General features: G+C 37.9%; 1 protein-coding gene across 2 annotated transcripts in view; it reads right to left on the minus strand.

Annotated features, from left to right (window-relative positions):
• LOC106873980 (UDP-glucose:glycoprotein glucosyltransferase 1) overlaps nucleotides 1–13,471 on the minus strand; it is a 180,299-nt gene extending 166,828 nt beyond the window's left edge. The window contains exons 1-3 of one of the 2 annotated variants that reach the window (XM_089358448.1): nucleotides 13,443–13,471; nucleotides 3,303–3,430; nucleotides 2,057–2,142 (exon numbers count right to left, since the gene is read on the minus strand). In XM_089358448.1, the coding sequence (XP_089214574.1) occupies nucleotides 2,057–2,142; nucleotides 3,303–3,430; nucleotides 13,443–13,460 (232 nt within the window). In that variant the 5' untranslated portion in view covers nucleotides 13,461–13,471. Of the gene's footprint in view, nucleotides 1–2,056; nucleotides 2,143–3,302; nucleotides 3,431–4,145; nucleotides 4,664–13,442 lie in introns of those variants that run through there. The other variant, XM_089358449.1, reaches the window with a different exon arrangement.
• Nucleotides 13,472–13,801: the final 330 nt, after the last annotated feature.

Raw genomic sequence — 13,801 nt, forward strand, 5'->3', positions numbered from 1 at the left:
ATTTAAGAGGACCAAACAACATAAAGAACAGACATAGTAAGAGGCGCAGGATTTAGATGTTAAAAGAAGATGAAAACATTTGCTAGAATAGACAAAGTAAATATACTATAACCAAGATCAGATCTGATTATATTGATATGAACATGTACATGTATTACATATATACTGTGTATGAACATAAAGACAAAGACATCTGCCTTGAAGAATATTCAACGTTTACTTTCACATTTCAGCTGCTAAACAGTATCAAATTTCAAATACACAACGTAACAGAAGAACAAGAAAATATCTTAAAACGATACTAATCACCGAGGTCATCAGTTGTAGATTGTATAGGAATCTGAGTAGAGGATTGTCAGCATCATTATCATTGTTAGTACTAAAGAATATTAGAGACAGACACAGACATGGATGTGTGGCTAAGAAGTTTGCTTCATAAACGCAAGGTCTCAGGTTAAGCCCCACTGCACTGCTCTTTGAGCATGTGTCTTTTACTATAACCCTGGGTCGACCAAAACCCTTAAAAATAGATTTGGTAGACAGGAACTGAGAGAAGCTTGTTACTGGTGTGTGTGTGTGTGTGTGTGTCATCATCATCATCATCATCGTTTAACGTCCGCTTTCCATGCTAGCATGGATTGGACGATTTGACTGAGGACTGGTGAAACCGGATGGCTACACCAGGCTCCAATCTGCTTTATCATGGTTTCTACAGCTGGATGCCCTTCCTAACACCAACCACTGAGAGTGTAGTGGGTGCTTTTATGTGCCACCTGCACAAGGCCAGTCAGGCGGTACTGGCAACGGCCACGCTCAAATTGTGTATTTTATGTGCCACCCGCACAAGAGCCAGTCCAGGGGCACTGGCAACGATCTCGCTCGAAAGTCCATTACACATGCCACGGGCACAAGTGCCAGAAAGGCGACGCTGGGCACAGGTGCCATCCCGATTTCGCTTTCGCTTGCCCCAATAAGTCTCCGCAAGCTGAGTTTCGTGTCTGCATGTAGATATATATATGTGTTAGTATTGAAGTCAAAGGCTTACTAACGGGGGAAGCAATACTACATCACCTGACGAGATACAACTGGATCCCATTTTAAAGGTAAACTGTTGCTTAATTTAAATCCTGTGTATCTGTGGATCCATGTCATATCAAAGTATACGTAATGTTTATTAAATACCTGTCTAAAGGTACTCCTTTTTGGTGACTCTATTTCATTCTATTTTATTCAATGATGATAAATCGCTAACCACTACACACATTTATTTTCTCTCTCCTTGTTTCTTTCTGTGTCCCTTTCTGTGGAAGAGCATAGGCTCAAAATGTTAAAGACTTTTTCCAATTCCCGAGCGTTAAACTAATACATCTGTTTGTTGTCTACAACACCTGCCTTCGTCTTTTGCTTGTTTTTTGTGAATTCTCTACATATATATATATGTATATATATATATATATATATATATATATATATATACACACACACACATAAATGAGTGTGCATGTGCATGTGTGTATACATGAATGTGTCACATAAAAAGCACCCATGTGGTGCCATGTAAAGAAGCACCCAGTACACTCTCTAAAGTGGTTGGCATTAGGAAGGGCATCCAGCAGTAGAAACCAAACCAAAGCAGACAAGTGGAACCTGATGCAGCTCTCCAGCTCCTGTCAAACGATCCAGTCTATGCCAGCATGGAAAACAGATATTAAATGATGATGAGATGATGAGGATGGTGTTTGACATATGTATGTATACATCCATCCGTTCAGCTATTTTTGGTGCCTACTGGTCCTGAGATGGTTGTGGGAGTAGAATCCTAAGGTGCCTCCTCCAAATAGGTCCTAACGGAAGCAACTATTCTTAAACTTCCCAGCTGGAAACTGAAACTGTAGATGTTATCCAACCGTCTCATTTGTGGTATAACTCTAGGCTCGGCTTGAAGAATTCCTCTTGTGATTCTTTCCTGTGACATTCTAACTACATGTCTGTGACCTCTCAATGTGGAATTGGGAATTGGAAATGATAGAAATATAAAAGCAAAGAAATTACTAACTTGATTTGATCTCCTCAGACGTTCTCTGGCTAACATCATCCACAAATCTCCAGAAGTAATCTTCATTTTCACGGAAAAGGAACTCACTGTTCAAAGAAATAAATGAATAAATAAGAAAAAAAAAACAAATAAATAAGATTTAAAAAAAAAAGAAAGAAAACATCAACAAATAATAGTCCAGTTCACAGTTAATATTCTACTGAATGTTTTTATTATTAACATCCATTTTCCAGACACTTGCCCAAGGTGCCACACTTTTGGACTGAACCCAGTACCAAGTTGTTGGGAAGCAAACGTCTTATCACACAACCACATACTCTTGTCTTGACATTATACAATGTTTTGCAAGCAAGTGTCAGCATCATACAAGCAATGTTGCTAATTTCCAGTCTTCCATGAAAATACTTGTCTGGTCAAGGGGAAATATTATCGCGGTTGGAAACAGGCAAGGGTTGGCGACAGAAAGGGCATCCAGCTGTAGAAAATCTGCCTCAACAAATTTCGTCTGACCCTTGCAAGCATGGAAAAGAGGCAGTAAATGAAGATGATGATAAACTAGAGATGAAATGGAAATATTTATTGGTATTTTTTACTGAAGTAGAAACAGGGATAACTAATTATTATTATTATTATTGAGTAAGAGAGCAGTGCATGCCATCAAAGTGACACTGGGGTAAACTATAAGCCCAGTATATCCATCATGACTACCCATCTGCTAAGGGTACACCAGGCACATGCATCACAACCATGTGTGCCATGTGGTGATCTCATATCAAGATTAACAGTGTATGATCTTGCAGGTGGGGACCCAGTTAAAATTTTCTTCAAATTGAGTAGCCCATTCTGCTCAAAAGGTCCCTGAATAAGGGTTGTTTAAGGATGATGAGCAAAATACTCATGATTACAGAGGTGAATTATCCAAATCCCAAAGAATTCCTCTCAACACATGGTTATGATGCTCCCCTACTACTTCTGCTCATGATCAGAGATGCACATCTCATCAGTCACCAAGGGACATGCTCAACTGGTTAAGGTCAAGCAACTGACAAGCAAATCTGTGGTACTGAGCAGAATATTTGCTGTAGCCCAACTTTTATACCAAGACAAAACAATGTACATGATAACACTTCCAATCAGTTAAGACCAGAAGCCACGAGAGCCACTACCTGGTACTGCATCAGGGCATTTATTATTATTATTATTATTTACTGAAGAAGAAGAAACAGGAATTACTAATTATTATTACCTGGCTTCCAAAAAGAGAGGTGTTGAGTTCCATTTCGCACTTAGATTGACGTGTACATAATTCTGTTTGGTGTCAACATTTCCTAAAAACAACAGAAGTGCTACACAAGTGGCAGCGCTAGTAACTACCTGCAACAAAGAGAAAATAAAAAATAATATTTGACATCAAAAATCCATCTTCAGATTACTTGTTCAAAATGAAAATCATGACATTTAGTTGATAGTTAAATACAAAAATGATAAACATATTATGGTTTTTTTTTTTAATACATTAAAAGTAATGTTTTCCTTATTATCTTTTCTCATTTCAGTCACTAGAAACATTTGTGGCGGGCAAAAATTTAAAAAAAAAAAAAAAAAAAAAAAAAAAAAAAAAAAAAAGGTCCACGGGAGTTTTAACCCTCATATCGGTGTAAATCTTGTATATATTTATGTATAATTCGATATACATTAATAAAGATAAGGTTAACAGATTAAATTAACACATAACATCATTAATGCCACCACTGAATTTAGGATGTTTATATTACTTATGATGTATTCCAGACTCCTCCCTCTATATCTACGTATTGGGCTAGCCTACTTCATCATCTGGGGGTGTCGACACAACAGAATGTAATGGCATACGAAATACCACTAAGCATTTCGCCCGGCATGCTAACGACCCTGCCAGCTCACCACCTTAAATATATATATATATTCTGTAAATAACAATAATAGTATTTTAGAAGCTTAAAGCACATAAGTGATCACCATGCAATGACTAAAGAAAATAATCTAATAATGGGGTATATAAGCCCTCAAAAGAAAAAAGTATGTTTTCCTGTACGTGTGGGACACGAACCTAGACCTCTTTGTTTTTGTGACCAAGTGTGCTACCATTACATCGATGCACAGCCTGCTGATTTCTGTCAGATTTAAGAAAAATTAGTTCAGTGTTGTTTTTGTAAACAAACTTTCATGTGCTTTTATTGTGATGGTTTTTGTAAAGCAACGTCCATTTTTACAATTCTGTAAATTATAATAATAATAATAGTATTTTATAAGCTTAAAACTTATAAGCAATCGCCATGCAATGACTAAAGGAAATAATCTAATAATGGGGCATATAAGCCCTCAATAGAAAAAAAAGTAGGTTTCCATTCTGAACACTGAACCATGTGATTGAGAAGCAAGCTTCTTATCTCACAGTGTACCGTACAAGTACAACCGGTTTACTGCACATAAATTTCAACAAAATCATACATGGACCTTCATTGAGAACCACTGCCCCAATCAGTTGCATGGCTTATGAGAAATAGCAGCCAAATCTCCATCAAATTCCACCTAACCCTCTCAAGGAGAGAACCCACTGGTCAACATAGTTACTGACATACATGTGGAGTGGTCACAGCTGGACTGTGCTCAATCATAAATCTGCACAATCATGTTTGACATGGAGTTAAACAGTAACGTTACCAAACAAACGTCTTTAGAAAAAAACAGCTAACAAACAGTAGAATATTTGTTAAAACTGTTTTCACAAAGCAATCAATCAATGTTTACTGCTGGAAATCACTCGAGTAACATCTGCTTTGAACAGCTGTCTTAACTAACGTTACTACAACTGTTGACTGGAATCAAACAGCTCTTATCGGGAGTTCAATTCTACGACAGGGTAGGCAATTGAGTTGTTGGGCAAGACATTCGATATTGTTTGCTTTGCTTTAGCAGTCATTAGACAATGTAGGAATGTATGTATGTATGTATGTATGTACGTATGTACATATGTATGTTTGTATGTGTGTTTGTATGTACATATGTACAGGGTGTCCACAAAGTCTGGGTACCTGGAGTAAATAAAATCATAACATAAACAATTAAATATAAGAAATAATAATTTCTTAAAGTATGTCTTAATCCCCCATGTACCTAGACTTTGTGGACACTCTGTATGTACATATGTACGTATATATGTATGTATGTATGTATGTTTGTATGTATGTTTGTATGTATGTTTATATGTTTGTATGTATGTTTGTATGTTTATATGTATGTATGTATGTATGTTTATATGTATATATGTATATCTTTGTGTTTGTCTTCCATCACTGTATGACACACTGTTAGTTTGTTTATGTTCCTGTAACTTAGCAGTTTAGTAAAAGAGACCAATAGAATAAGTACTAGACTTTTAAGACAAAATTAATACGGGGATTTGACTTGACTAAACTATTCAAGATGGTGCCCCAGCATGGCCTTAGCCTGATGACTATAACCAGTGAAAGGTCAAGGTTTAAGAGTACCACTTAGTGTCTTCTTGACCTAGGACAGGGACAGGGAGCAGTACTTGTCACACAACACAGTCATTAGACAGTGGCCATGCTGGGGCACCACCATGAAGAATTTTAGTTGAACAAATTGACCATGGGACTTGCTTTATTCTATAAGCTTGGTATTTATTCTATCAGTTTCTTTTGCCAAACTGCTATGGTATAGGGACATAAACACACCAACACCAGTTGTGAAATAGTGGTGGGGGAACAAACAAACACACACACACACACACATACATACACGTATGTGTGCGTGTGTGGCCGTTGCCAGTACCGCCTGACTGGCCATCGTAGGATTTTCGAGCGAGATCGTTGCCAGTGCCCCTGGACTGGCTCTTGTGCTGGTGGCACATAAAATACACCATTTTGAGCGTGACCGTTGCCAGTACTTCCTGACTGGCATTCATGCCGGTGACACGTAAAAGCACCCACTACACTCTCTGAGTGGTTGGCGTTAGGAAGGGCATCCAGCTGTAGAAACTCTGCCAAATCAGATTGGAGCCTGGTGTTGTCATCCGGTTTCACCAGTCCTCAGTCAAATCGTCCAACCCATGCTAGCATGGAAAGCGGACGTTAAACGATGATGATGATGATACAATGGTCTTCTTTCAGTTTCCATCTACCGAATCCACTCACAAGGCTTTGGGTGGTCCAAGGATATAGTAAAGGACACCTGAGCAAAGTGCCACACAGTGGGACTGAACCTGGAACCATGTGGTTGGAAAGCAAACTTCTTACCATAGAGCCAAGCGCAAAATTTTCTCCTCACAGACGAGTGGTCTCACAGGAGGTGGGATATGATGAATCTGTCTCCTGTTAAATGCTATAAAAATCAGGACACAGAACAGAACACCACACCCACATCTCTGGGGAAATAATGGGTGTAGTGCAATTTCCATACACAATTTTTGGTAAGCTTCTGGAACAAACAGTATCTAAGCCTTTAGCATTCAGATTACTTTATCAAATGTAATGCTTATTTATTCACATTTTAAAAAATTAATCCTGTATTATCTTGTAGCTCTGGGATTTCTATGATGTAATTGTTTGTTTTTTAAGATAACATTGTAGAATAGGTGTGAGAGACAGGATACAGCTGGTTTGAACATAAAACAGATCAAACATTTGGGCTGGATATGGCTGGTTTAAATGCTAAAGGGTTAAAGGAATATATGATATATTTTTACAAGAAAAGAAAAACAAAATATCTCAAAAAAAAAAAATCACTCCAGGTCCGATATGAGAGACGTTGGACCTCCCATAAGGAGGTTCTCTTATGCACTAAAAACCTGTTTTAACCTGAATATGTACCACTGGTATTGAGGTGCACCCAATATGCCTGTGTGTATCAACCTGCTTTTAGGTAATTTTAATTTATAGCCAGAGAGAGTACAAAGAAAACATTGACTCAAAACTTGAAAAATGCCATAGTGGTTTGACCAGAACAAACCTTGATGGAGTTTGCTTAGTAATCAAATAATTAATTCACAGTATGTGTTATGTGACAAGTACTGCTCTCTGTCCTAGGTCAAGAAGACACTGAGTGGCACTCTTAAACCCTGACCTTTTACTGGTTACAGTAATCAGGCTACGGCCATGCTGGGGTACCATCTTGAATAGTTTAGGCAAGCAACTCAAATACCTGTACTAAATCTGTCTTAAAAGTCTAGTACTCATTCTATCGGTCTCTTTTACTAAACTGTGAAGTTACGGAAACATAAACAAACCAACATTGTGTCACACCGTGATGGAGAAGAAAAAACAAAGATGTACATATGAGATGGTTATGGTTGGAAAGCCTTTGTTCATAAGTCTGCTCCATCACGGTTACCCTGAGATAAAACAATAACAGCCAGTCAGAAAGAGTAGACAGAGGAGAGTGTGTGTCTGGATTGCCATTCAACAGACATCTCATATTCCTCTTCATTGCATATCAGAGTGCATGTAATAGTCCACATGTACATGGACAGCATGACATCTGGGTAAACATCTACATGCATATGCAGAATTTGACCACCCCCTATACCTACACCTCAGAACCATCATGGCAACGTTTTGGAAAGAAACCTACATAGATTGCATATCTGATTTGGACCTCCAAGAGTTGCAGTTAAGTTCTGATCTTTGTGGATCTTAAATATCTTTTGAGGCCTCCATTAGATATGCAGACCTTCTGGCATACATTGCATATATATATATATATACATATATATATATATATATATATATATATATATATATATATATATATATATATATATGAAAAATATTTCAATACAAATGTATTAATTTCCAGCAAAAAATAGCCCTATAAGGGTATATATATATAAATTCAGAAGAATGGTACAACAAGGCACCGATATTTACTGGAAAATAGCAATCGATATAAATACGACGCTATTGTATAGCTTCACTGTGTATATACTGGCAATATATATATATATATATATATATATATATATGCAATACACATGCAAAATAAGTTCAATGCACTCCAGAATTGTCAAAGATATGCTTGAATTTTTCCAAAATTGAATAAAATACATAAAATAATGATGGAAACAATGTGTATGATGAACAAAATGAAAAATAATGATAATAATGAGAATAGACCCTTAATCAGGGATCTTTTGAGTGGGATGGGCTTACTGGACCTGAAGAAAATTCTAACTGGGCCCTACCTGCAAGGTCATGAGCTGTTTGTCTTGATATAAGATGACCATGTCATGCACATACATACGGTTGTGATGCATGTGCCTGGCGCACCCTTGTCAGACGGGTAGTCATGATGGGTATACTGGGCTTTGTATAATTGTACCCCAGTGTCACTTTGATGGCACGCACTGCCATTTCAGTCAATAATAATAATAATCCTTTCTACTATAAACACAAGGCCTGGAATTTGAGAGGATGGGACAGTTGATCATATCAACTCAACTGGTATTTAATTCAATGAACCCGAAAGAATGAAAGGCAAAGTTGACCTCAGTGGCATTTGAACTCAGAACAAAGTCAGACAAAATACCACTAAGCATTTTGACAGGTGTGCAAACAATTCTGTCAATTCATCACCTTAATAATAATAAGAAACCTTTTTACTATAGGCACAAGGCCTGAAATTTCAGGGGGAGGAGTAAGTTGATAACACTGACCCCCTGTATTCAACTGGTACTTATTTCATGAAGCCTGAAAGGATGAAAGGTAAAGTCGACCTCAGTGAAATTTGAACTCAGAATGTAAGGACAGACGAAATGTTGCTAAGCATTTTGCCTGATGTGCTAATGATGCAGCCAGCTTGCCATCTTAAATATAATGTTTTGGTGCATGGTTTTCTGCCTGCCTTATACATACGTGCAGGATGGTATTCAATGTTTTTATGCATTAAACGTCTATACAAAAAGCTTTATGAGGATAAACACTGCAGTATTATTGCCCTCTTATAATGCATGTACATTAAACAGGATTTAAAGACTGCCATTTGTTAATAATACTGTTTTTGTCATTAATATCTGATTTATTTCCAGCCTGCCAACCATAAGCAACACCAATGACTGAAATAGCTGCTGTTTCTCTGTAAACTGGTGAAAGGGAGATTTTACTAGCATATGGTTAGCAAATATCTGCAGTTGATGAGGTACAAAACATGCTGAAATCATGTGATACAGTAGTTTCCACTACCTGTGTGGGACAGTTTTTATCTGCTACAGATAGCTTTATGCTTTTATGCATAAAACATCAACACAAAAAGATTTCTCGGGACCAACACCGCAGAATAATGATGTTCTTATACTTCTAATATAAGGATAAAATTTTTCAAAAACAAAACAAAAAAGAAAAAAAATTGGTACGTAAAAAGCACCATCGAAATATGATTGATGCCAGGCCCACCTGACTGGCTCCCATGCCAGTGGCACCTAAAAAGCACAAATTGATCATGGCCGAAGTCAGTACCCACTGACTGGCTCTTGTGCCAGTGTCACGTAAAAAGCACCATCCGAACGTGATCAATGTCAGGCCCACCTAACTGGCTCCTGTGCCGGTAGCATGTAAAAGAGGGGACAAACAAGGACAGACAAAGGTATTAAGTTGATTGCATCGACTCCAGTGCGTAACTGGTACTTAATTTATCAACCCCGAAAGGATGAAAGGCAAAGCTGACCTCAGCAGAATTTGAACTCAGAACGTAGCGGCAGACGAAATACCGCTAAGCATTTCACCTGGTGTGCAAAAGTTTCTGCCAGCTCAACACCTTATAATAATATTCAATAATAATAATATTGTCTCTGTCATTAATGTGTAGGTGTGTGGCCGAGTAGTTAGGGTTTGTACTCGCAATCACCAGATCATGGGTTTGATTCCCAGACAGGGCAGTATCTTGTGTTCTTGAGCAAAACATTGCTCTAGTGCTTTGTGAGGCCTGGCATGTCAAAAAATATACCCGTTTCCCCTCATCATCATCATTTAGCATCTGCTTTCCATGTTGGCACAGGTTGGAGTCTGACATGGAGCTGGGTAGCAGGGAATTGTCCAGATTTCAACTGTCTGTTGTGACATGGTTTCTATGGCCGAATGCCCTTCCTAATGCCAACCACCTAAAAGTGTGCTGGTTGCTTTTATATATGCCACCAGCATGGGTGCATTTACGCAGCATCAGCACGGGTGCTTTATAAGTGGCACCGGCACCTGGAAGGACACACCTGTATTTGTGGAAGTCAGCGATTTTACTTAGCCTGATGCATCTTATCGAGTACAGCAAATCGCCACATCTCCCCAGACCCTTGTCGTTTCCTCTGTAAGGTCCAGCATCCAAGATAACTAAAAGCAGTTTAGTAGAATATGCACTCTGACCTAGTAAAACCCTCACCACCACCACCAACTACCCAAGCTGACCCATAGGTTGGAGAGTTGTCCCCCCTGAGTGGTGCAAAGGTGTTATCTGCCAGTTGGGAATCACCAACAAATGGTAGATGCAGCAACATACTGTTACAGCGTAAGTCCTATACTACTACTACTGCAACAACTACTACTACTACTATGACTAATATCCGACATATATGAGTGAATTTGTATTTCCTTCGTCTTCACATGTAACATCACAGAAACCGTGGAATTGTTTGTTCAGGACATACGTAAAGAATGCAATAACAATGGCTGCAACAGCTCTGATCATAGAGCCTGCTCAATCAGAGCAGGCCTGGTGTTAAACAACAACAAATATTTACAAAAGTAAACAACAAGGTATGTGGCTTAGTGGTTTGGGTATTTGGCCCACAATTGGAAGGTTGTGAGTTTGGTTCGTTGTGAGTGGTGCATTGCGCCCTTCAGCAAGACACTTTATTTCACATTGTTCCAATCCGCTCCACTGGCAGCAATGAATTGTACCTGTAGTTCAAAGGGCCAGCCTCGTCACATTCTGTGTCACACTGAAACTCCCTGAGCACTACATTAAAGTTTTGCGTGATCGTGGAATACTCAGCCACTTGCATGTTAATTTCACAAGTAGGCTGTTCTGGTGATTGAATCAACTGAAACCCTTATTGTTGTAAGCAACTGACTGCCAGTTATCGTTAAACAATAATACTGAAGACTACAAAGAATGTTTTTCTAACAGTTGACATTTAGTTCCAAAATTCTGTGTTTAAAACAATTTTGGTATTTTTTTTTTTTAAATATCATTTAAAAAGAAGACCCATTTAATCATGAATGACCATGGGATTGCACCTAGAAAGTTCCCCTCTGAAGTACAAGTCCAAGGTTGTTTATGGAAGACCAAGTCGCCTATGTATACCAGCCTCTCTCCTCTGTGCCTCTGATGTTATCCAAAGGAAAGGCAAAGGCTGATGCAGCTTGGCACCAGTGACACTGCAACTCATTTTTACAGCTGAGTGAACTGGAGCAATGTGAAATAAAGTGTCTTGCTCAAGAACATAACACACAACCCAGTCCAGAAATCGAACTAACTACCTCATGATTGTGAGCCTGATGCTGTAGCCACTGAGCCATGCGCCTTCATTTAATAATAGATAAATGACTTTCAGGATGAAGAATTCAGAAATAGTTTGTGATTTAGGAACAAGAGCAGTAATTTTAAATCGAGGGTTTAGTCAATGGCACTGACCTCAGCACTTGATGGGTCATTTATTTTATTGACCCCAGATGGATGAAAAGCAAAGCTGACCAATGATCTAATGATTCTGCCAGCTTGCTGAATGAAAGAATTCAATAAGTTCAATTAAAATAACTTAGTAGTATAGATGTAAGTATCCCTGCCCGTTACGTGGGAGACTGGAGACTGATTCCCCATTGGGGAGGCTAATATTTTATAAGATTAGGACTGACTGTGTGATAAGAAGTCTACTTCCCAACCACATGGTTCTAGTTTCTGTCCCATTCTATGACACATTGGGCAAGTGTCTTCTAGTATTGCCTCAGGCCGACCAAAGCTTCGTTAGTGGATTTAGTAGAAGGAAACTGACAGAAGCCTGTCGTATGTGTGTGTGTGTGCGTGATTTGTGTTCCCCACTCCCACTTGACAACCGGTGGTGTTGTGCTTACGTCACCGTAACTTAGAGGCTTGGCAAAAGAGACCGGTGGAATAAGTACCGGGTTTTACAAAAAATAAGTATTGGGGTCGATTCATTCGACTACAAAACTTTTCAAGGCGGTGCCCCAGCATGGCCGCAGTCTAATGAGTGAAACGAGTAAAAGAAATCTTAAGTATTTATTAAACGTTCTCCGTTTTTCTCTTCGATATATTATACAACAATCTACGAACGTGTTCCAATATTTTGGTTGAGAATTTTGTCGCTTAAATTTCGGAAAACAGTTATTAAATTATTGGAAACATTTAACGACGTTTACACGCATTTTTTTTTTTTTTTTCGTATTTTATGAGAAAAAAAACAAAGGAGAGAGAATACAAAACAAGATTTATGTTTTTGGTTCTTAATAATGGTAGACCACCTGCCTACAAAGAATGTCAGTAAGTGCATTCCTTAACAGCCTGTTTTATACGCAGACAGAGCCACTTTTTTTCCTTTGTAATAGAAGTGGTTGTCTTGGAGATAAAGGGCACTACGAATGGAGCCCTTCGACATTCTTACGGCGCAGCCGACTAAGAGATCGAGAGGGGAGAGGAGGACGTGATCATCTGAGTATTTGGCAGAATCCGGAAGAATGGAAAGTAAATTTAATTCCCAAGTGGGATCTGATCTCAAAATGCAAAGAAGCGGACGCTCCAACGGTTTAACCAAAGGACCACTGTAACGAGTGTAGAAAAAGGATTTATTCGTCAGAGAGAGAGAGAGAGAGAGAAACGGGAGACGAAGCCATAAATACAGTACTCGGTGATGTAACAATGCTGAACAACGAATGAAACATGATTAAATAAATATAATTTCAGAGAAAAATAACTGTCGTTGTATTTATATTATTGAAAATATAATTTTGTTTCTTAAAATTCCTGTTAATTTATTTTTGAGTAGTGTCGAATGAAATTTAAAAACGAAAGAGGAGTATGGTGATAATATATATAGCAGATCTAAAATACATAGTTGCAAATTAGCCGGTGATATATAGAAACAGAAATTGTGTCCACGTCTGCTAGAGTAAGGTTTGTTTACGGATTTACCGGGAGACACCGACTACATTGGTTTAGACGGCATTTAGGGGAATTATTCTACAGAAAACTTATGTTTTCTTGAAACGTAATTAAAGATTAAAATATGAAAGAAGAGTATGAAGCTATGATATTTTATAATTAAAAGTTAGTTGAATAATTAATGAAGTTTTAAGGTGAAAGTGAAGCGATGTGAAGAAACACTCACCATTCTGGCGGCTGCCATATTGACGGTATGAAAAAATATGTGTGATATTTCCATTGGATAACGAGTGTGAATTAAATACTGAGTTCAAAATAAAATGTATCGATGTATATTATCATGAGAAATCGTAATTATAGCTTTCTTTCCAATGAATTAAGTATATTATGAATGATTTAATAATTTTTATTTTACTTTCTTTTTGTAATAAATAATATTAACAAAACAACTCACGGGAAATTATTTTCTGCTGACTGCTCAGGTGTTTTTTTTTTTTAAATAAAAACTCCCGTAAGACTTTATATCGTCAGTCATTTGTATTCATTATTGACATTATTGGGTAAAAGAAATTATTGAATATGCTT

The sequence above is a fragment of the Octopus bimaculoides genome, chromosome 10, assembly GCF_046866305.1.
Source record: "Octopus bimaculoides isolate indiv1 chromosome 10, ASM4686630v1, whole genome shotgun sequence".
In the NCBI taxonomy this organism is placed as follows: domain Eukaryota; kingdom Metazoa; phylum Mollusca; class Cephalopoda; order Octopoda; family Octopodidae; genus Octopus; species Octopus bimaculoides.